The sequence below is a fragment of the Pezoporus flaviventris genome, unplaced genomic scaffold (assembly GCF_033815535.1).
Source record: "Pezoporus flaviventris isolate CSIRO_AGI_PZ_B2104156 unplaced genomic scaffold, CSIRO_AGI_Pfla_v1 ptg000007l, whole genome shotgun sequence".
Lineage (NCBI taxonomy): Eukaryota > Metazoa > Chordata > Aves > Psittaciformes > Psittacidae > Pezoporus > Pezoporus flaviventris.
In genome coordinates this window covers 94803478-94823847 of record NW_026892555.1, presented here as the reverse complement: position 1 = coordinate 94823847, position 20370 = coordinate 94803478, and the positions used below count along the sequence as shown (strand labels likewise).

The 20370-nt window shown below is 42.9% G+C and overlaps 2 protein-coding genes and 1 long non-coding RNA gene across 4 annotated transcripts in view; 2 read left to right on the top strand and 1 right to left on the bottom strand.

Moving 5' to 3' along the window:
• The window catches only part of DCDC2 (doublecortin domain containing 2), a 58029-nt gene extending 55722 nt beyond the window's left edge, over nt 1–2307 (top strand). The window contains exons 9-10 of one of the 2 annotated variants that reach the window (XM_061449585.1): nt 466–684; nt 1928–2307. In XM_061449585.1, coding sequence (XP_061305569.1) covers nt 466–684; nt 1928–2017 — 309 coding nt within the window. In that variant the 3' untranslated portion in view covers nt 2018–2307. Of the gene's footprint in view, nt 1–465; nt 685–1242 lie in introns of both variants that reach the window. The other variant, XM_061449586.1, reaches the window with a different exon arrangement.
• A 9911-nt stretch (nt 2308–12218) lies between these two features.
• NRSN1 (neurensin 1) lies at nt 12219–20087 on the bottom strand. Its single transcript, XM_061449584.1, has 3 exons — nt 19827–20087; nt 14813–15010; nt 12219–13782 (listed from the first exon to the last, which is right to left on the bottom strand). The coding sequence occupies exons 2-3, from the start codon at nt 14999–15001 to the stop codon at nt 13384–13386; spliced, it is 588 nt and encodes a 195-aa protein (XP_061305568.1). The 5' UTR covers nt 15002–15010; nt 19827–20087; the 3' UTR covers nt 12219–13383.
• Nucleotides 18635–19015, top strand: LOC133266435 (uncharacterized). The gene is made up of 2 exons (XR_009742408.1): nt 18635–18862; nt 18943–19015. It is a non-coding gene; the product is annotated as an uncharacterized LOC133266435 (long non-coding RNA).
• Nucleotides 20088–20370: the final 283 nt, after the last annotated feature.

Sequence of the window (20370 nt, the reverse complement as noted above, 5' to 3'; positions counted from 1 at the left end):
GCTGCACAACAGGGCCAATTGGCATGGCATGGCCTGGTCTGTAGGTAAAATGGTTCTTGGGGAACAGTGACATCATTGAACATTTTATTGTTGCAGGATTTTATAAACAAGTACATGCTAAATGCTAGAATGTTGGAGAATCTGGAATAGCAGGAACAAAATAGCTCTTGCTGTATTAGTTAAATCTAGTTCATTCCAGTTGTTTTGGGTATGGTCAAATGGATTAACCCAGTGTAATTCATTTAAATCTCACTAATACTTTTTTTTAAAATGTAGAATATCAGTGCATTATGGGATGTTAGTACAGGAGCATCATTTTCTGTCCACATAGACAAACCTCAAATTAACATTCGTACTCCCCAAGTAATGATGTAATTGTGATTTTGACGTCTGTCACGTTTCAGAATTTTGTGGAGCATTCTGATTAAAAACACCTCATAATGCTGCTGCTTTTCCTTTCACCAGAGGCCAGCAGAAACTGTAGATGAAGAAGAAAATGCAGAAGAGGAAAATGACTGTGGAGAGGAGGTATATAAAGGAGAAGAAGAGTATCCAGAAGTGAATGGAGATGAAAGTGAGAAAACTGCTAAAGAAAGAAGTGAAGTGGAAGAAAACAAGAAATTAAATGAGAATTACAAAGATGAAGCAGAAGATACAGAAGAGGATTCTGGTAGTCAGAACCAGGTGAGTGTTCATACTTTCAGTTTGTTTTTCTTAAGTTATTGATGTTCATTCATCTCAGCCTTAGGCTTCTCAGCTAGTCTCTAAATAGCTCACTCCTGATAAGTTGATGCATTTACAAGAACTTCAGTTTGAGGAAAAGCTGTTTTCCATCTGCATAGATCAGTTACATCAGTAATTACATTATATGCTCTCCAACTGAGAAAGCAGATGTTCTTGCTCTTTGATGAATCTGCATCTCTTGCTTTCCTGAGAATGCTGAATTAAAAAAAAAAAAAAAAAGAAAGAAAAAATTCTTGCAATTTCCAGAAAATGCATGGTCATTTATATATTTCCACCTTACATTGTCCTTTAGAACAGAACAGTGTTCATGAAACCACCATGCCTCATTGTTTTGATGAATTGACATTCACAGAAGTTTCATTTCATAAGGGCTCTTGCCATTGCTTTGTGGAATTTTCATCTCCTTTTCTTAGAAATATGAAAAGACAGTGGAGATGAACACAATCCTCAAAGCAGGGGGCTTTTGTTGGTTCAAAAGCAAATATCCTTTTAATTTAGGAGCTATGGTAACATGCTGTTGGTTTAGGTGGAGGCATACAGCCCTGAAAAATAAAGTGGACTGCCCTGGCTGTCATATGAACTGACCAGCAAACAGAATGTAGGAATGAAGTATTTTGTTTGATGGGGAGAATCCAGATCTGGAAAAGTGGGATCCTTGAGCATCAGAAGCAGAACAACTTGCTGCATATTTCATGCCTATAGGCTGCTGAAACCAGACTCTTCCTCTCTTTGTGACACTAGGACTGGCTTCTTGTACCTTGCAACTAGGTTTTCTTCTGTTTCTGTATGACATACAAGAACATCTTTCAATTAAGAGAGCTACATAGCGTGATGCTTTCTTGGGCTCTGAATTTATTCAGTGCTCAATATATTGATCTTTTGTTTGTTTTTAGAAAAGCTGAAGTTATTTATGGGAGTGGAGAAAGTGAGCATTTAAGTGGGTATGTGGGTAACTGATGTTTAATGAAAGAACTTGGGGGGAACCTCTAATCTGAGTAAGTTATCCTTTGGAAGGTATACATGTGTAAGGTAAATAAAAATGTTAATGTGATCATTATCAGAAAACATTTTTTTCACATTGATACTTTGTGGAAACTTTAGTATGAGGTGCTAGCACTAGATTGAAATGAAGTGAAATCTTTGTTACCTCGTGAAGTTAACAGTACCTTTCCTTTTTCTCTAGGTTGATTTCCATCTTGAAAAAACATCCACAGCTCCAAGGGTGACAATCACCAGCCCGCAGGAAAGTGAAAAAGACAGACCAGAGCAATGACTACAGTTGCATAGATAGAAAAAATGTAATGAGCAAAATGGAAAGATTATAATACTTTAAATATAAAGCATGTTATTTTTTGGAATTGATAACTTGTAATGGAAAGATAGTTCCCACATACTGAGTCTTGAAATAGTAATGCCATATGGACTGATTTAGAAAACAAACATTAATAGCTACTGGAAGAACATAGAACTATTTTTACAGGGTGAGATTTTCCAAATGGAGGGGGGAAATACAAGCGTACTGTATAGTAGTGTTAGAAATAAATTAACTAATCTATGGTATAAGATGGCTAGCAGTAATAGAATAGCTGCAAAAATGACACAGTTCCAGAAAAAGGAAAAGTCCATCACCCTAATTCAATATCAAAACTTTTTTGCACATTTGTTCGGAAAAGAGACACATTTTTTACTTTTAATGAGGACATGCGTAGTTTCTCCTTTAGAATTCCACAAATACATGTTTTCCAATAACAAATAATGTTATTCCAGGCATAACATTAAGATATAATTAGAATACGTTCCTCAGTTAGTGGATTTATGCCCCTAAAAGCTGGTGTACTATAATGAGGTGTCAGTCCTAATGTTACTAAATAGTGGATTTTTAATATATTAATTAGAATTGTTAGTTTTTACATTCTAAAATAAATAGCTCATATTTAGCACTATCAATGAATGTAGACAGCCCACAATACTGCCGCTTGTTCTCATTTACAACATGAATGTTGATTGTCCTGCACCAGTTTACTAAACAGTGACTTGTTACCATAGTGGGAAAAAAAAAAGTAGAAGAAAAGTATTTAGCAGATTAGTTTAAAGTTGAGTTTCGGTAGATTTGTAATCCAGTACTGTGTGAAACTTAATTTATTAGTGGGAAAAAAAAAAGTAGGAGAATAGGCCTGAATTCAGACTGAAATTACCATGAAACCATTCCTATCAATGGAGCCATTTAAATATGAAATACATTAGGATGAGCCCTCCAGTTTTCTGTAAAAATCGGCAACAATTGCTGCATTTATGAATCCTTTATGTAGCCTTAATGGTTGAAAGTGTGTCATCATCTTTTGGAGTAAGCTGGCTCCTTATCGGCTGTGGCTTAATTTGCATTAGTAAATAAGGCATTGACCCACAGTATTAGTTCTCTTAATGACACCAATTCTGTTACTCTTATTGTTTCTCTATTAGCAATGAGGATAATTTGTATTTTATAGAAACGCAGCCCTGAGCATAATTTCATTAATTATACAAAAGAAATAATGAGTTTCCATATCATTAATGCTGATAAATTATTACTATCAGAAGCTAAATGTCATTTTTGTTGATTTCATGCCATTAAGACAAAAATTACGTTTATGAACAAATTGAACTTGAAGCACTTTGAGGAATGTGAAGAACCATTCTTCATAACTGAAATTCATCCATACATCTTCTCTTTTTCAGCAGAAAAAGTTGAATATATTTCCAATAACTATTGAATATATTTTTCCAATGGAATAGAAACACATAGAGGTCCTTCAGCATGTTTCTAAGTATTGGCAATATAAGTATAAAAAATATAATGTCAAAACCAATAGGAACAGGGTAAGAAAAGTCTGTCGTATGGCATCTCTGAACTGCCTATGATTCGTGTCTCCTTTGTTGAACTGTCTGAGAAAGATCTGAGGGAATATTGCGTTTGTGATCAGTTCAAAATAAGCTCCTAGTTTAGCCAAAATCTTAAGCATGTGTGCATGCTTCATTTGATACAGCAGTTAAGCCTATGCTCAAATATCTTGATTTCACTGGGGTTTAAGAAGACATTTAAAGTTATGCAGAAGTAAAAACCAACCAACACCTCAGAAAAAAAACAGAAACATTATGAATAAAATAATTGTATGTTCTAGTAAGGGAAAAATGAAAGAAATCCCTAGGTACCTTTATAGTTAATCCCGTACTGGAATAATAATATGCAGTAGCATTAAAACTCTCAAACAATACTTAACCAGTCAGAGAAGGCAGCTCTGTCTCCTCAGGGAGCTTAGGAGAATTTACCTGCTGACACTTCTGTGCAAAGCTGACCTAGGAGACTGACTAATGCTGCATCTCTGCTCACTTTAAGCTGAATAGCTCATATGCTTATTAGCTATTCATGAGTAAGCATGGTCTTAAATGTGTTGCTGAATCAAGACAAACAACAGTAATCTTGTACTGACATTACTCTGAATGGGCTTTTCACTAGCAGTTAATGGTGTACCAAATACAGGACTCTTCTTGTTGTCATTTTATTGCAGATTAAGACATCAGCAACCTCTGAGATGTTCTTCATCCTCAGAAATTTTAAGTTAATTCAACACCCAAAAATATCTGATGGAGATAATTAATTTGGAGAACATTTGCCTCAAAATGTTGTACCTAGAAACAATATTTTGAAGAAACTGATGGATTTGCATGATGATTCTCTTCTCCTTTTGGTTTCTATTTATTCTGTCTGCCAACAGTTTCTGTCATTTCTTCCCTTTTCCCCAAGTGTTCAGTATCTTCTGTGCTTAAAAGTCTTAAAGATATCAATAAGAGTAATTTAAAAGCTGAAACTAAATTCTAGGGAAGTATAATGGGATCGATTTCTTTCATGGGAACATGAAATCCCTATGAGTGTTATTCAGCTTTTTAAATGTTCTCCCCTCTGTTTTGTTGTAAGAAAGAAAGTATATATTTCTTTGGAACAGCTAATCAGACTTCTTGGAAATAGAGATATAACCATTTTATTGTTCACCTTTACAACACTGACAACATGAATCTTGTATCAGGTTCTTTTGTATAGAAAAAACAGTTTAACCGTAAAAAACAATGCTTATGTTAAAAAAGAAATTAAGCAAGAAGTCTTGGAAGGCAGACGCAGGGACTGTGAGAATAAAGACCTTAGGCCCACTGTAGGAGAGGATCAGGTTTGAGATCATCTTAAGAACCTGAATGTGCACAAGTCCATGGGGCCTGATGAAATCCATCTGCGGGTCCTGAAGGAGCTGGCAAATGAAGTTGTGAAGCCACTGGACATCATGTTTGAGAAATCATGGCAGTCAGGTGAAGTTCCCAATGACTGGAAAAAGGGAAATATAACCCCCATTTTCAAGAAGGGGAAAATGGATGACCTGGGGAATTACAGACCAGTCAGTCTCACCTCTGTGCCTGGCAAAATCTTGGAGCAGATTCTCCTGGAAGGCACTCTGAGGCACATGAAAATCAACAAGGTGCTTGGTGACAGCCAGCATGGCTTCACTAAGGGGAAATCCTGCCTGACCAATTTGGTGGCCTTCTATGATGGGACTACAGAACTAATGGACACGGGTAGAGCTGTTGACGTCATCTACCTGGATTTGTGCAAAGCGTTCGACACTGTCCTGCATGACATCCTTGTCTCTAAATTGGAGAGATATCAATTTGATAGGTGGACCACTTGGTCCAGAACTGGCTGGATGGCCGCACACAAAGAGTTGTGGTCAATGGCTCAATGTCCGGCTGGAGACCAGTAATGAGTGGTGTCCCTCAGGGATCGGTGTTGGGACCGGTCTTGTTTAACATCTTTGCTGGTGACATGGACAGGGGGATTGAGTGCGCCCTCAGCAAGTTTGCCGATGACACCAAGCTGTGTGGTTTGGTTGATACCCTGGAGGGAAGGAATGCCATCCAGAGGGACCCTGACACGCTTGTGAGGTGGGCTGATGCCAACCTCATGAAGTTTAACCATGACAAGTGCAAGGTCCTGCACCTGGGTCGGAGCAATCCCAGGCACAGCTACAGGTTGGGCAGAGAAGAGATTCAGAGCACCCCTGTGGAGAAGGACTTGGGGGTGTTGGTTGATGAGAAAATGAACATGAGCCAGCTGCAGTGTGTGCTTGCAGCCCAGAAATCCAACCGTATCCTGAGCTGCATCAAAAGGAGCGTGACCAGCAGGTTGAAGGAGGTGATCCTGCCCCTCTACTCTGCTCTCGTGAGGCCCCACTTGGAGTATTGTGTGCAGTTCTGGTGTCCTCAACATAAAAAGGACATGGAACTGTTGGAACAAGTCCAGAGGAGGGCCACGAGGATGATCAGGGGACTGGAGCACCTCCCGTATGAAGACAGGCTGAGAAAGTTGGGGCTGTTCAGCCTGGAGAAGAGAAGGCTGCGTGGAGACCTCATAGCAGCCTTCCAGTATCTGAAGGGGGCCTGTAAGGATGCTGGGGAGGGACTCTTCATTAGGGACTGTAGTGATAGGACAAGGGGTAATGGGTTAAAACTTAAACAGGGGAAGTTTAGATTGGATATAAGGAGGAAATTCTTTCTTGTTAGGGTGGTGAGGCACTGGAATGGGTTGCCCAAGGAGGCTGTGAATGCTCCATCCCTGGTCAGGTTGGACAGAGTCTTGGGTGACATTGTTTAGTGTGCGGCATCCCTGCCCATGGCAGGGGGTTTGGAACTTGATGATCATAAGGTCCTTTCCAGCCAAAACCATTCTATGATTCTAAGATAGTCTTGCTAATATTTCTTGTGTTTTCATTTGGTGTGTGTGATGCCTTAACTCGGTTTTACATGAGAACTGCATTATTTTGTTAAGCTTATATAATGTTATTTTATTAAGCTTATATGCAACATTTCTGAGGGGTTTTTTAAGACTTGTTTTCTTGTTTTGGTTTTATTTTTCAAAAGAATTTGCTATTAAAGAGAACTATCGTACTGATATTCTTGTGTTTTGTCTCATATCAAGACCTGTTATGCTAAGTCTATCTTTGGGTGACTGGCTTTATAAACCTAGTGATTTTGCAGCTGATAGGATTCTCTCATAACTAGAACTTTCAAAAAAAAGTCAGATATTTTAGTTTTCATGTTGCAGCTGTGAAAGGAAATATGCTGATAATTTAGCTATTACATAACTATAAATCTAAGTTACAAATCTGAGAATAACAGCTCAGTTAAATTGGCCACTGGTTTTTAAAAAGACATAGTTCAGGTTAGGACTGGATTACTGTTATGTGTATACTGTTGAGCTGGTACTGAGTAAGTAATGTGAGTTTTATCTGTTCACTGGCAATACTTGAGAAAACTACCAGAACTTCTAGATATCTCCCTGCTGAAATGCCCAATTTCAGTAAAGCATTAAAGCATATGCTTAAATCCCCTGGGACTGCAGTTTTCATTGAATTTTATCTAATGCTTTGGTGCTTTAACATATCAGAGTCAAAATACAGTTAGTTTCCAGAAAGAAATGGGTAAAAATAAAGAAAATATAATCCCTGCTCAGTCTCATCTGGGGTAAAGAAAAATAGTTGTGCGCGCAGAAGAAAAAGAGTAAGTGTAAATATTCTGATTACTTGAAAATACGGGGAAAGAATTGTCGCTTGAGTACTTTGATTGATTATCCAAAAGGTACATTAAAATAAGCATTATATAATAAATACAAGTACAAAATGAAGTATCTTGAGGAAGGGTGTATTTATTAAGTAGTAGCAATCAGAATTATTTAATGGATGCAGCTCAAGGATGTGTGGTTTTGGGTGGCCAATAGCCTTCAATTTAAATTTTAATCAAAAGAAGTGCTTTACAGTGCAATAGGTAATGAAGCTGTCCACTATCTTTAGATTATCCTGAACGTGCATATTTGTATGCTTTAACTTACAGGCATGTGTGTGAACACTCTAACAATGCATTTGCTGTGTGTCCACACATACTGCACATATAAATAATGTGCATATACTATAATCTAAACTTGTTATATTGTTAGTGATGGGAGAAAATGTTATTGATTGTAGCTGAAATTTGCTATAATTATAAAAGAAAACATAGCTAAATCTAGTCATAACTAACCTCATAAAAAGGGTGACATGTCTTTTTAAGTTATTGCATATTTTGGTGCTTTGCTGAGCCAAGCTCAGAATTGGACCCCTGAAGTAAAACAGAAATAGCAGCCTAGAACCGAGTGTGAGCTATGTTGGTCATAAAGCAGTGGACAGGATTTGGAAAATTCAAGACAGAAAGTGGAACACATTTACTACAGCATGTGATACCAAAACTCTCAAGGGTGTTTAGTACCAGCTACAGAGCTGGGAACATCTGATTTAAACAAAGGGGTATTTGGAAACAGTAGGCAGACTTCCAATAACCTATGCGGTTACTAAGAATGCCTTTAAATATTAATATTTTTCTTGCAGTCATCTACAGCTCTATTATTTGTAATTTTATAAATAAATCTCTCATTCAGCTATACTTTTCCCTTGTTCAAAATGGGACCAAAATTTATTCAAAATACAGGTGTTATTAGTTGAAAGCTTCTACTCTCTAATCCTAAAACGGTTTAAAAAATCTCGTTTGGTATAATCTAGAAGGAATCTAATTCTCTATAAAATGATTCACAGTTCTGTATGTCAAGAACATGTAGACTCATGATTATGGTTAATGGATTTTCAAAAGCCCCTCTTCATCTCCTTCCTGTCTGTGCTGCCTCCCCTCTGTCACCATGTCAGGCAGGCTCATTTTGCACCCACTCCAAGACATGCCTGGGGCAGGCGTCCCTCTTGCTTCACCCCTGCTGCTGTCCTGAAAATAGACAGGGAGGCTTAGGAAGGAAATATCAGGGCTCGAAGTTCCTTACAGTGTCAGGGAGAGAAAGGGCAGCAGATGCTGAAGTCATTAGGTGAGCAGAAGCAGGGAAATGAAGGCCTTCTATGTGTTCTCCTGCTGAAGAACACGTCCTCCTAGCCTCAGGCTGTGGGGTGTCTCTGGCTAGGCAACAGCCTGAAGCTGTAAGGCTTGAGGCTGAAATTGCTGGAGCAGCATATCTAGTACATAGTTAAACTGACTGGTTTATTAGCAAGTGTTTAAAAATGATCTCCTTTATTTGCAAAAGCCTGTGAGTGGTAAATTATGTAAAAAGCGGGCCTTCAAAAAACAGCTGCAAATGATTAGACAAAACAGTAAGTTACTTGATGCTGCCTCTTCTGTCTACAGGGATGTTAGAAGTATTTGCCTGACCTAGTGTTAATATGCAGAGATTATTTTCATGCTAATCCCTCTGTAAATTATCTGACATCAAAACTGAGCTTTGCCCTGCTTAATGTATATCAAGTGAACTAATGCAGGAAACGCTCACTGTGTGGTCTGCCACTCATCCAGATAAGAGCTGAATAAAAATCAGGGAGTGGATGGATTGTTTGCCCACAGATCAGAAGGCTCCAGAAGGAGCACACATGGTCTCAAAGTAATAGAAATAGTAGGAGACTATGTGGGTCTCCCCATTTGCCATGATATTCCTCGGACACATTGTGCCACAGGGATGACCTGGCAAAACTCATCATTTCTGTAAGTGGCACGTAGGCATTAACCCCAAATGACCAGTGCAGGATAATGCTCTGTGGGGATGCCAGTTCTCTCAGCTGTGAAAGTGGTGGGATGAGGAGGGAGTGAGGCTATACCTCCAAAGTCTGCTCGGCAAGCATAATACTCTCTCACTGCCCCTAACATACAGTGAGCTGAGAGGGCAGCCTGCTATGTAATGGCAGGACGACCAGTCAGTGCTGAATGAGCCAAAGTACCAATTCCTTTATTTTTCCAAATTTATTCTGCTATTAGCCCTTTGATAGAAAGCTGCTGGTAAAGTGCATCCAACTAAGGTACTTGCAGTCTTTTGCTTCCTCCCTTGGATCTCATGTTCTTGGGGGCTAAACAGGCTCCCGGGTGTGCAGGTTCTGCTGCTGCTCTCTCCCTACCAAACCTCTCTCTCTGACGGCCGCTGATGAGGATGCTGCAGCCTTCCCCACACTGCTGCTGCTTTCATGAAGAGCTGTTTTCTTGCACTCACGCATGATTAGAACTCTCATATGTGGAAATGGCAGGCTGAGGCTGTGGCAGAAACTGGGAATTAAATCTGCTTATAGGCAGCTTGGGAGGAGGGAATGTTTCTGCATCTGTGCCTTTGCCTGTGATTCACTGTGCACTGGAAACAAATGGAAAATAAAGGTGTCAAGACAGCCTGGAGGGGGAAGGACAGAACAGATGCTGAAGAGAAGCCTTATCTGTACAGTGTGGTGGGGGAAGCAGACCTAATCTTCAGAACATCTATCCACCAAAATGAAGTTGGTGATTACCACTTTGACTAAAAATGTGATTTCTTTTACCACAGTTGCAGAGAAAATGGTGTTGGGCTAAGAGGGGTTGCATTGTAATTTTAAGCCAAAAAAAGACTAGAAGAGGGAAAAGAAATAAGGTGAATGTGAAGAAAATTAAAGACTCTTGAGCAGGGAGGTCAGAGGGTTGGAAAAAAAACAGCTTGGGTCCTTAAGCTGTATTTTATTTTGTGCTCTTTGGAAAGGTGATGGCAGTCAGTGCTGGGAGGTGAAGTCACGGGCAGTGCTGGGGTGGAACATGCACTGCAAGGGGAAAAAGATGCATGATAGGGGAATGATATGTGCAGGGACAGACTGCCCTCAGCTTCACTTGAAAGAACCCAGGGAGCTTAACTGCCCCTCACTGCTCCTCAGCTGGAGGCTGTACCATAGGTTCTTTCAATGAGAACAGCAAAAAGCATATCTCTGCCGCTCTTCTGCTGATGCTTCAGTTCCTGCACCAAAGGGTGAAGGTGTTAAAACACTACAAGGAAATGGATCTTGAAAATGTTTCTACAATGTCTTAATCTTTCCAGCTTCTTAATAGCAACAGAGTAATTTTCTGCTTAGTATTTCTACAAAAGCCCTGTGAGGCACTGATTCTCTGCTGTGAAGGACTGCAGCCTCTGGAGGTCTCTATTGTGGAAAAGCTCTAAGCAACTGAAACACGATTTAGTGAGATGAAACGTGTGGCAATGTTAGCCATGACAGCATTACCAGCTTTGCTGCTGCTGCTAAATTCCAAACCCATTTCCTATCCCAGCAAGCTTCAGTAAGTTCCTCAATGTTTTTTTTCCCCTAACACCTGGGTAATGCCATGCCGTGACTCATCCTCTCTCATACTGCCAAAGCATGTTCAGTTTTGCAGGAGCGATGCACAATGTGACAGAGTGCCTGGCTTGCATCAGCTCTATTAGGCCAGCCATCCTCTGGACAAAGATACGGCGATGCTTGCATGTGTGTATCTACCTGTGGGGTATGTTTTAAGAAGGACTGTATACCCATATAGCTACTTTGGGTAACCAAACCTAACCTCTGCTTTCTTTTCCAGCAGGATTTTCATTCAAACTTCCAGTGGTGTTGAGAAAAGGTAGGTGGAGAGAAGGGACTCAGTAATAGCTACAGGAGCCAGCACTCTCATCTCTTTCAGTGAACTTCACTGTAGAACTGAAAATGTCACACTTCCGCCATGGACGGTTTTTAATTCAAAGCTCTCCATCGGAAAGGTCAGGGCAGCTTGACTCTGCTGCCCACACACCGATAGCCAGGCAGCCATGAAAGCTCATCACGGTAAACACAAATCCTCTCAGCCTGAAAAGCAAGTGCTGAGGACTCTCTGTCTGGAATAACTAACGAATGGCAGCAGTGACAACCTGTCCCCCGTGTCCCAGCCCTGCCACATGCCTTGTGAGGAATCATTACTCACCACCCCTCTTCTTGCTGGCTTGCTTTGTAAATATTGCAGAGCTCCTAACTTACCCATTTCCTCATCTTTTCCTGTTTAGCACTGCTTGATCTGCTTCTCCCCCGAGATTACAGTATTATTTTTAAGCATCAGGTGCAATGTGCTTTTGCACTTCTAATGTATGGGTGCCAGTGAGTTGTTGGACGCCCCAAAACTCACTTTGTTTCATTCTCTGTAATCATGTGCATGTGGCAAGCTCTTGATTGTCCCTCTTTCAGTGCTAATGCCTGTACACTGCCATCGAGTTGCTAAGACAGGCACTTTCTTTGAAGAAGAAAATTTTACTTCTGCTGCTGTCAGCCACGATAATTATTGCAGATTCAGCTGAAACTCCCAAAACATGTATGTTCTGGTCTATTTAAGGTGTGGAAGTATGAACCAAGTCACAGCCCACAAACTGTGGGAAAGAGGAAGGGAAAGAGCATAGATGTTACCACGTACCTTTGTTAGTGCACTGGAATCTTTTTGATTGAGCACCAATGCGATTTCCTCACCTATGAAAGCTGAAAACACAGACTGCATTAAGAGACTCTGAGTTTGAACTACTGATTTCTCCTTTCAAAATATCTTACTAAATTTATAGAGAAACCTGTTTGATAAGAAAGAGACTTTTCACAAAATCCATCACTGGCTCACGCCAAGAGTTTTATTCAATCCATTCAAAAAATAGACAGAACTATAAGGTGGCACATATTGTCAGAGAGTACAAATGTCACATCTTTCTTTATACGGTTTAATTTAAATCCATAGATTAAGACAGTGAAATAATTGCCCTGTGTGGGAAAATAACTGAGGGTCTTCCATGAAAGGACAAGTCTTCAAGTTAGCATTTACACAAATGTATCTGATTAAGCATAACTTTTTCTATCCTCTATAAAAATATAAACAGCATTTCAAAATGCCTTTAGATAAGTGTGTTAAGGTCATCTAACATGGCATCAATGTACTGACAGAATATGAGGCCTGGGCATGTCAAACCACGTTTAGTAATCCATACCCATCCAAAAAGAAAACATTGTATGAGCTTCAAACATAACACAACACAATGAAACAATATCAAACAAAAGATACACAAGTACATATTCCTCCTTCCATATGAATTCCTTCTATTTATTTTTGTTAATACGGCAATAAACAAGACAGAAGTGGCAGTTACGCACAGGTTAATTGTAACTTGGGATCAAGTATAACTTGCCCTTCCCAGAAAGTAACATCACTGGGAAGTGAGATGCACCAGGATCACATTAAGGGCACTCATTGCCATGTGTTTTACCTGGGCAGTATTACTTTGATGAAGGCTGTAGAATGGCAGGAGGACAAGTGCAAATTACAAGGGCAGAATCTTTGCTTCCCAGACAGCAGAACCAGGAGCTAAAGTTAAGACTAAACAGTATTTTACTGGCAAGAAGAAACTTAAACAAAAAGCCAGCTCATCTAAACTTGAAACAGTGGGATGTGGGGTGTTCTCGGTACAGCTGTTGTAAATGCACCCTATGTTTTCCAGGGATGCAATCTGATAAGCTAAACACCTAATTGTCGTTGCAAGGATTTACTGGTTCAACACAGATTAAAATGTTCAAATACACTGAATATACTGGTCACAGATCTAATCACATCATTTCCCTTTTCCCCATCCTAAATTTGTATTGGAGCAGCTTCCCTCTCAGCTGTGTGTTTGTATAGCAGAGCACTGGATGTTGTAATCGACTAGCACATATGCCAACAACGGCTGATATTTTCCAGTTAAAGTGATCTACAGGTGAGAAACAAAACCTAAGGGAAGGGTCAGGTTTCAGATAGAGGTTGGACATTTTGAACTTTGGACAAAGTGACAGGTATCTTTGATTCTCCTGGTGCTGGAGCTTTTGTGACTGGGTTTGCATGGGCTTTTATATCAGCTATTCTCTCTTTGAATCTCTGCTGGAGGTACTTTTCTTCTTTGGAGTAACTTTTAGCAAAAGCAGACATCAGCAGACACACTGCCACGCTGGACCCTCCAACGCAAAACAGGATTGCTCCTGCCAGCTTGCATATATCAAGGGACCCATTAAACTGAATGGCACGGGTATCTACCACAACAAAATCATCTTTCCCAAGAGCTTCGATTTTCGGTGGCACAAGAAAACCCACCACAAGAACCGTTAAACCTATGAGCATAAAAGCTGTCCCAGAGATGAGTCCGACCTGGAAAACAAAGAAACAAAACAAATTAATATGAATTTCCAGTTTTTTACAGGTAAGTGGTCCTAGAAGGCATCTAGCTTTCACAGTGTCTTGCATGTAGAGTTTTCTCTTCCAGAAGAAGGATGATATTTTTCTTTCAGGTCATTATGTGACACTACCAGAAGTAGAATATATGGAGAAACTGCCTTTTTACAACTTTAATTCAGCATTTACATTTCTGGAAACAATGGAACATGCATTTATACATCCAAAGAGCATTTCACGTCCAAAGGCTCTATCACATACAGGATCACAGTTTAAGCCCGGTGCTGTGTGACAGATTTCTTTAGTTTTAGGTGGTGGTTAGGACCAACATTTCAATCCCTGCTGACAGTCATATAATCACAGTGTCATATTCACCGCTTGCTTTTACACCATGAAATTCCTTCACAGAGATCAGAAGGAAGTTGCTATTGCTATGAACAGATCACAGACTATTTCTAGCACATTTCAAGTGTAAAGTGCAAAATCTGGGTTGCACAGAATGCCCCTACCATCAGAGCAGAGGGGTTGAATTAGATGGCCTCATGGGCCCCTTCCAGCCTCTGATGTTCTCCAGTTCTGTCAAGTTCCCTGACCTTAACAGAGACCTTGCAGTTTTCTTGATCCCTAAGTCACGCAGTCCTAGAGTTACTGCTGTTAACCTACCAGTCCTACTCCCAGTAGTTTGGCAGGACTACTGTGGGTGCAGACCAAAGGTAAACTACACTTTCAAGCTATGTGTGGAATTTCCCAGGCAACACTGTGATGTTTCAGTGATATGGCTCCTTGTGACACAGAAATTAGAGGATTCAAAGACCCTAGAACTCCCTTGAAAATTGATTCACCTTGGTAAGAGCACCCTGCTTTCAGAGAGATTGTAACTCAATCATCAGGGAAAACTGAGCAACAGAAGGCCTTAGTTATTTTCCCATGTAACTTAACTCATGAGTTACATGAGAAAGTACTGCAGTGTGAGTTTCTAATGCCAGTAAACAGCAACATGCAGTACCTTCCAGAACGTAGAGCTCCACCTGCTAGGCGATCTCTGGATCTGAAAATCATCCTCATACTCCCAAATCGAAGCTGTGCAGTCTTCATAGAACTGATGCAGGTAGGACCGAACTCCATAGCGTTGGTACCCTCCCTCAGTGCCTCCCTGTGCATGCTTGGACCCACAGATGTCAGCATAGGAGCTCATCCTTCCTACCTGCAATGAGATGTTTCATGCAAAACAGATTAATAGTGATGTGGCAGGAGAGGAAAACTAGAAACTCCCCAGCTGACACGAAGAAAAGCATCCCAGGAGAGACATTTCCTTCATGTTTTTCCAAACAAAAAAATGGGCCTGGTAAAGTTGCATGCAGTGATCCAGCTCAAGAGAACCCAAGGCACTCAGTGTCTTGGCACAGCACAGCCTAAAGGTGCTGAAGGGAACAGTGCCTTCCATATGCAGGGTGCCCACACCCCATCTTTTGTACCAGCATGCTATTACGTTTCTATGCAGACTGAGAAAAGCAGAATATATCAGGTGACGTCCGACACCTGGGTGGGAGCAACCCCAGGCACAGCTACAGGTTGGGTGGAGAAGAGATAGAGAGCAGCCCTGCGGAGAAGGCCCTGGGGGGGTCAATAAGAAGATGAACATGAGCTGGCAGTGTGTGCTCGCAGCCCAGAAAGCCAACCGTATCCTGGGCTGCATCAAAAGGAGCGTGACCATTTAAGGGAATGGAACATCTCTCTTATGAGGAGAGGCTGAGGGAGCTGGGACTCTTTAGCTTGGAGGAGACTGAGAGGTGACCTCATCAATGTTTACAAATATGTAAAGGGTGAGTGTCAGGATGATGGAGCTAGGTTTTTTTCAGTGATGTCCAGTGATAGGACAAAGGGCAATGGGTGTAAACTGGAGCATAGGAGGTTCCATGTGAACATCAGGAAAAATTTCTTTACTGTGAGAGTGATAGATCACTGGAACAGTTTGCCCAGGGGGGTTGTGGAGTCTCCTACGTTGGAGATATTCAAGGCCCGCCTGGACAAGTTCCTGTGTGGTGTACTCCCGGTTACCCTGCTCTTTCAGGAGGGTTTGATGATGATCTTTTGAGGTCCCTTCCAACCCTTAGGATTCTGTGATTCTGTGACCAGCAGGTTGAAGGTGGTGATCCTGCCCCTCTACTCTGCGCTTGTGAGACCCCACTTGGAGTACTGTGTGCAGTTCTGGTGTCCTCAACATAAAAAGGACATGGAACTGTTGGAACAAGTCCAAAGGAGGGCCACGAGGATGATCGGGGGACTGGAGCACCTCCCGTATGAAGACAGGCTGAGAAAGTTGGGGCTGTTCAGCCTGGAGAAGAGAAGGCTGCATCAAGACCTCATAGCAGCCTTCCAGTATCTGAAGGGGGCCTATAGGCATGCTAGGGAGGGACTCTTTCATTAGAGACTGCAGTAATAGGACAGGGGGTAATGGGTTCAAACTTAAACAGGGCAAGTTTAGATTGGATATAAGGAGGAAGTTCTTTACTGTAAGGGTGGTGAGGCACTAGAATGGGTTGCCCAAAGAACTTGTGAATGCTCCATCTCTGGTGGTGTTCAAGGCCAGGCTGGACAGAGCCTTGGGTGACATGGTTTAGTTTGAGGTGTCTCTGCCCATAGCAGAGGGGTTGGAACTTGATGATCTTAAGGTCTTTTCCAACCTTCACTATTCTACGATTCTAATAAAATCCAGCATCCCCAAAGGGCTCACATTGCTTCTCATGCAGACTGCTTCTATGAATTTGATAGGGTTTGCAGCCTCAAGAACTGGGAACTAGGTAAGGTTTTTCAATTATTTTTTTTACCAAGCTTTTGAAACACAGGACTAAACACTGATAGAACATTCATAGCCATGAGAAACAGGCAAAACAAGCCCCAGACAGACTGAAACTGTATATATCTTGTACTTAAATATGGATAATTAAAACTGAAAAAGATGGAATGTCATAACAGCACCGATCTGCTCACTGAAGGGAGTGAAATTAAAATATTAAACCTGTGGCAAACCGCTGCTGCCTTAGAGAAGTCAATGTCCAACTCCTGCTGATTTTAATAAAACCACAATTTTGTCTGCTATGAAAACTGCCAACAATGTTCCCCACTCTTTCCACTTCATGGAAGTTCTCATAACACACAAAATTTATATTTAATTATGCAGGTCCCAGGTGTGAACTTGCTTCACAGGTGTGATGCTATGGAATTCATTAAAGTAATACTAGCCCCTAAAAACTTGAGCAGCAGGTCCATGTTATTTAAATTGACTGATTTGTCTTTAAAGAAGTTCAGAAAGTCTTAGTCCAAAGGGAACTGTTAATCAGTACTTGCATCTGAATGTCACAGCTCAAATTATATCAGCTTTAAGCAGCTCATCTGATTGCCACAGCAATTTTACTTAAAGGGAAGGAAGGAAGGTCTGACGTGCTCACAGCAGCTAGGGCCTCCAAATTTCACGCTCTGCAGGCCTTTGCTCTTCAGGAATGAGTGATCTTGGTGGGTACATTTTGAGGTACAAAACTAAAAAAAGAAGTGGTATGGATATAAGTACATAATCTAAAGTCTTGTGTGCAAACACTTAAAGTAATTCTACTTTTGGAGCCTGTTTAAGCAGAAAGGAAGTCTTTTTCCCCCTAAGGTCAAAAAAGGGGAGGACCAGACATAACATGACCAGATAGTGTGGCCCGTCAAAGCTCACTTGCGTTACTCCAGCTGCCGCCAGAAGATAATTTTAGAGCTTCTCTAGTTACTCCAGAAATCAGATAAGGCACATTGCAACTGAAGTTATTGCAATCGATTTAAAAAAACCCTTGACGTTATGTGACAGAAAACTGTATAAATATGATCTTGCATTCACTGCACTGTCTGTAGGTTTAGTAACAAAACGCCCTCCTTTCTCTTGACTAACAGTTTGAAGAATTGTCTATAGGAACCACAAAGCCTGGAATCACTTACATTACAGCTTGATTCTTTAGCAATCTGAAATGCTAATAGGTGGATTTGGTCAGGCATATGAGAAAAATGATAAATAGGAGCTGAGAGATGGAGTAAAAACAAAAATAATGATCTTTTGCTTGTAAGATTTTCGATAGCATCAAATAGTATGACCTTCTAAAATGGAAAGAAAAAAAAGAGGACTGCCAACATCACTAATTCTTCTCAAGTATTGTATATTAGTCCTACTGAACATTTTCCTTATGCTCAGACTCTTCCACTTATAACTGATCTCCCATCTTTTGCAAAATATCTTGTCCACTAGAGAGAAGGGAAGAAAGCTTCCCAGCCCTATATGACTCACAGAAGCAGCCTGATAATTTGGCCTAAGATGGTATCTCTTCTCAGCTGCAATGCAAACATAATGTTGGTGTTCTTGCTACTTACAGATGGGGCAGAGGAACTGACACAGTCAGACTATGGTGGGAGTAAACAGCTCTCCATAAATAAGAAGGAAACATGTGTCACAGCCATCAACTTACATCAGATGAATAAATACTGCAGTAGCTATGATCTCTTAAGTGTTGATGTATATTTGCATGTCTCACCTTTATGGCTGTGAAATTAAATGCTGAAATGTTGGACAACTTGCTAAACAGAGAGTCACAGTTATCTAATCCCTGTAACACACAAGATCAGAACACGCATCCAGTGGTTTAATCATTAAAAGTTCTTCTGTGCCTAAACCGGAGGTGCCTAGGAACACGTGGGATGTATGATCACAGCTTCAAAGCACACCACTGCATAGTAGCAATCCATCCCCTAGCAACTTTTGTTTCCATGGCAAAAGCTTGTCCTGTTTACTTTGAGCTTTACTATTCTCCACTGATCTGGGGAGATGTGACTGGGTTTGTGAGCAGGCAGATTAAAAGATGAGCAAGCTCTAAGAAAAATCACGCAATACATTTCCCAGCTACTTTGCTTTCCTATTGCAGGGTTGGACACATTTTAAAAAACCCTAAAACATATGTAAGAAATTGACATCTGAAAGGCCGGCAGAAGCAAACGAGGTTGTGCCATTGCTCTGTGACACACAGCACTAGATGTAAGCCACAGATGCTGATGGGTTTGCATAGGTGAAGTCCCCCTCTCCAGATTTACATACCTGGACCCTTCTGTTCAGAGGGCCGTGTTTCCTACCGAAAACAAGTTCCCTGGAAGAGTGAACACTGGAATAAATAACCTCCCTTTGACCGCAGCCTCCGAGATGGTCCTTTTGATACCTCAGACCCCTGTCACACCAGCCTCCGGCACCTCCCCAGGCCAGACGCTGGCCCAGGCCGTGCTCAGGCTCACCCTGAGCTGTGTCCATCACGCCCGAAGCGAGCCTTCCTGTGGCCGCGGCTCCGGCCTCGCCGGGGCTGGGGGAGAGGGACGAGCTGCTGCCGCTGCTCCCTGAGGGAGCCTGGGCTGCCCGGCTGCCTACCGGGGCGACTCCTGCGCTGCTGTCGTCCACCGGGGAGCCAGTGGGGCCTCCCCTGTGCGGGGACAAGGCCCAAAGGGGGGCGCAGGGGCCAGCGGCAGTCGCCAACGGCCGCGCAGACCGGAGAGCAGGACGCTGCTCCGGCCGGGCGGTACACGCTCTCCATCAACTGTCTCCCGGGCGAGGCGAAAGAACCTCGCAGTGCCCGCACTTGGGCAGGTATCCCGGTCCCCGCTACCCACCGGCACGCTTCACCCTACAGCCCGCCGCTCCTACCGGGGCCCCGAAGGCAGAGAGGCCGGCCCGGCCGCGGCGCCCCCTAGCGCAGCGCTGCGCGCATACCCCCCTCCCCGGCGGCAGCAGCCTCCCCCACGGGATGCTCCCTCACCCGGGCCGGGGGACGAAAGCCGCAGGTCCCGCAGTGCACACAGCTCTCCATCCCTTCTGCCGGGCGGCCGATGCCCCGCCGCCACTTTCCCCACGGGAAGCTCGGTGCCGTACGCCTCCCGTGAGGAGCCCCCCTTCCCGCCGCCAAACTGCGCGGCCGAAGTTTGCGGAGAGGCCCGGTGCCACGGGCCGGGGTTACCTGTCCCTCCCGCCGCTCCCCTCAGCCGGCTGAGCAACCGCAGCGGCGCTAGCTGCGGCTCTCCCTCGCCGGTCCCATCTCCGCTCTGCGCCGCGCCGGCCCCAGACACCACGTATTATGTACGGCCCGGAGCGCCGCTCGCTCCCGCTCCGTGCCTGCGCACTGAGCCGCCGCCACCGGGAGCGGAGGGGCGAGGGGAGAGCGCGGCGCGTCGCCCCCGCCCGGGGCGGCTTGTGGCGGGGACAGAGAGGGGACGCTGGGCCCAGCGGAGTCTCCGGTGAGGAGGGTCCCTCCGGCCGGGGCTCCGGCGGGGCCGCTCCTGAGGCAGGCGGGCGCACTGGGTGGCTGCCCCAGGTGCCCACCAAGGTCGCCGGTGTGTCCTCCCGGGGTGGCGGGAGCAGGAGGGACCTTGGGGCAGGTCTCTAATCGCCACCCCCATCTCCCATCCCCTGTTAAACAGCACTGAAAAATGCAGACTCAGTGTCTTGTCCGTTGGAGCCGATAGACGTTGCAAAAATACGAGCTGCAGAGAGTAAGGCACTGA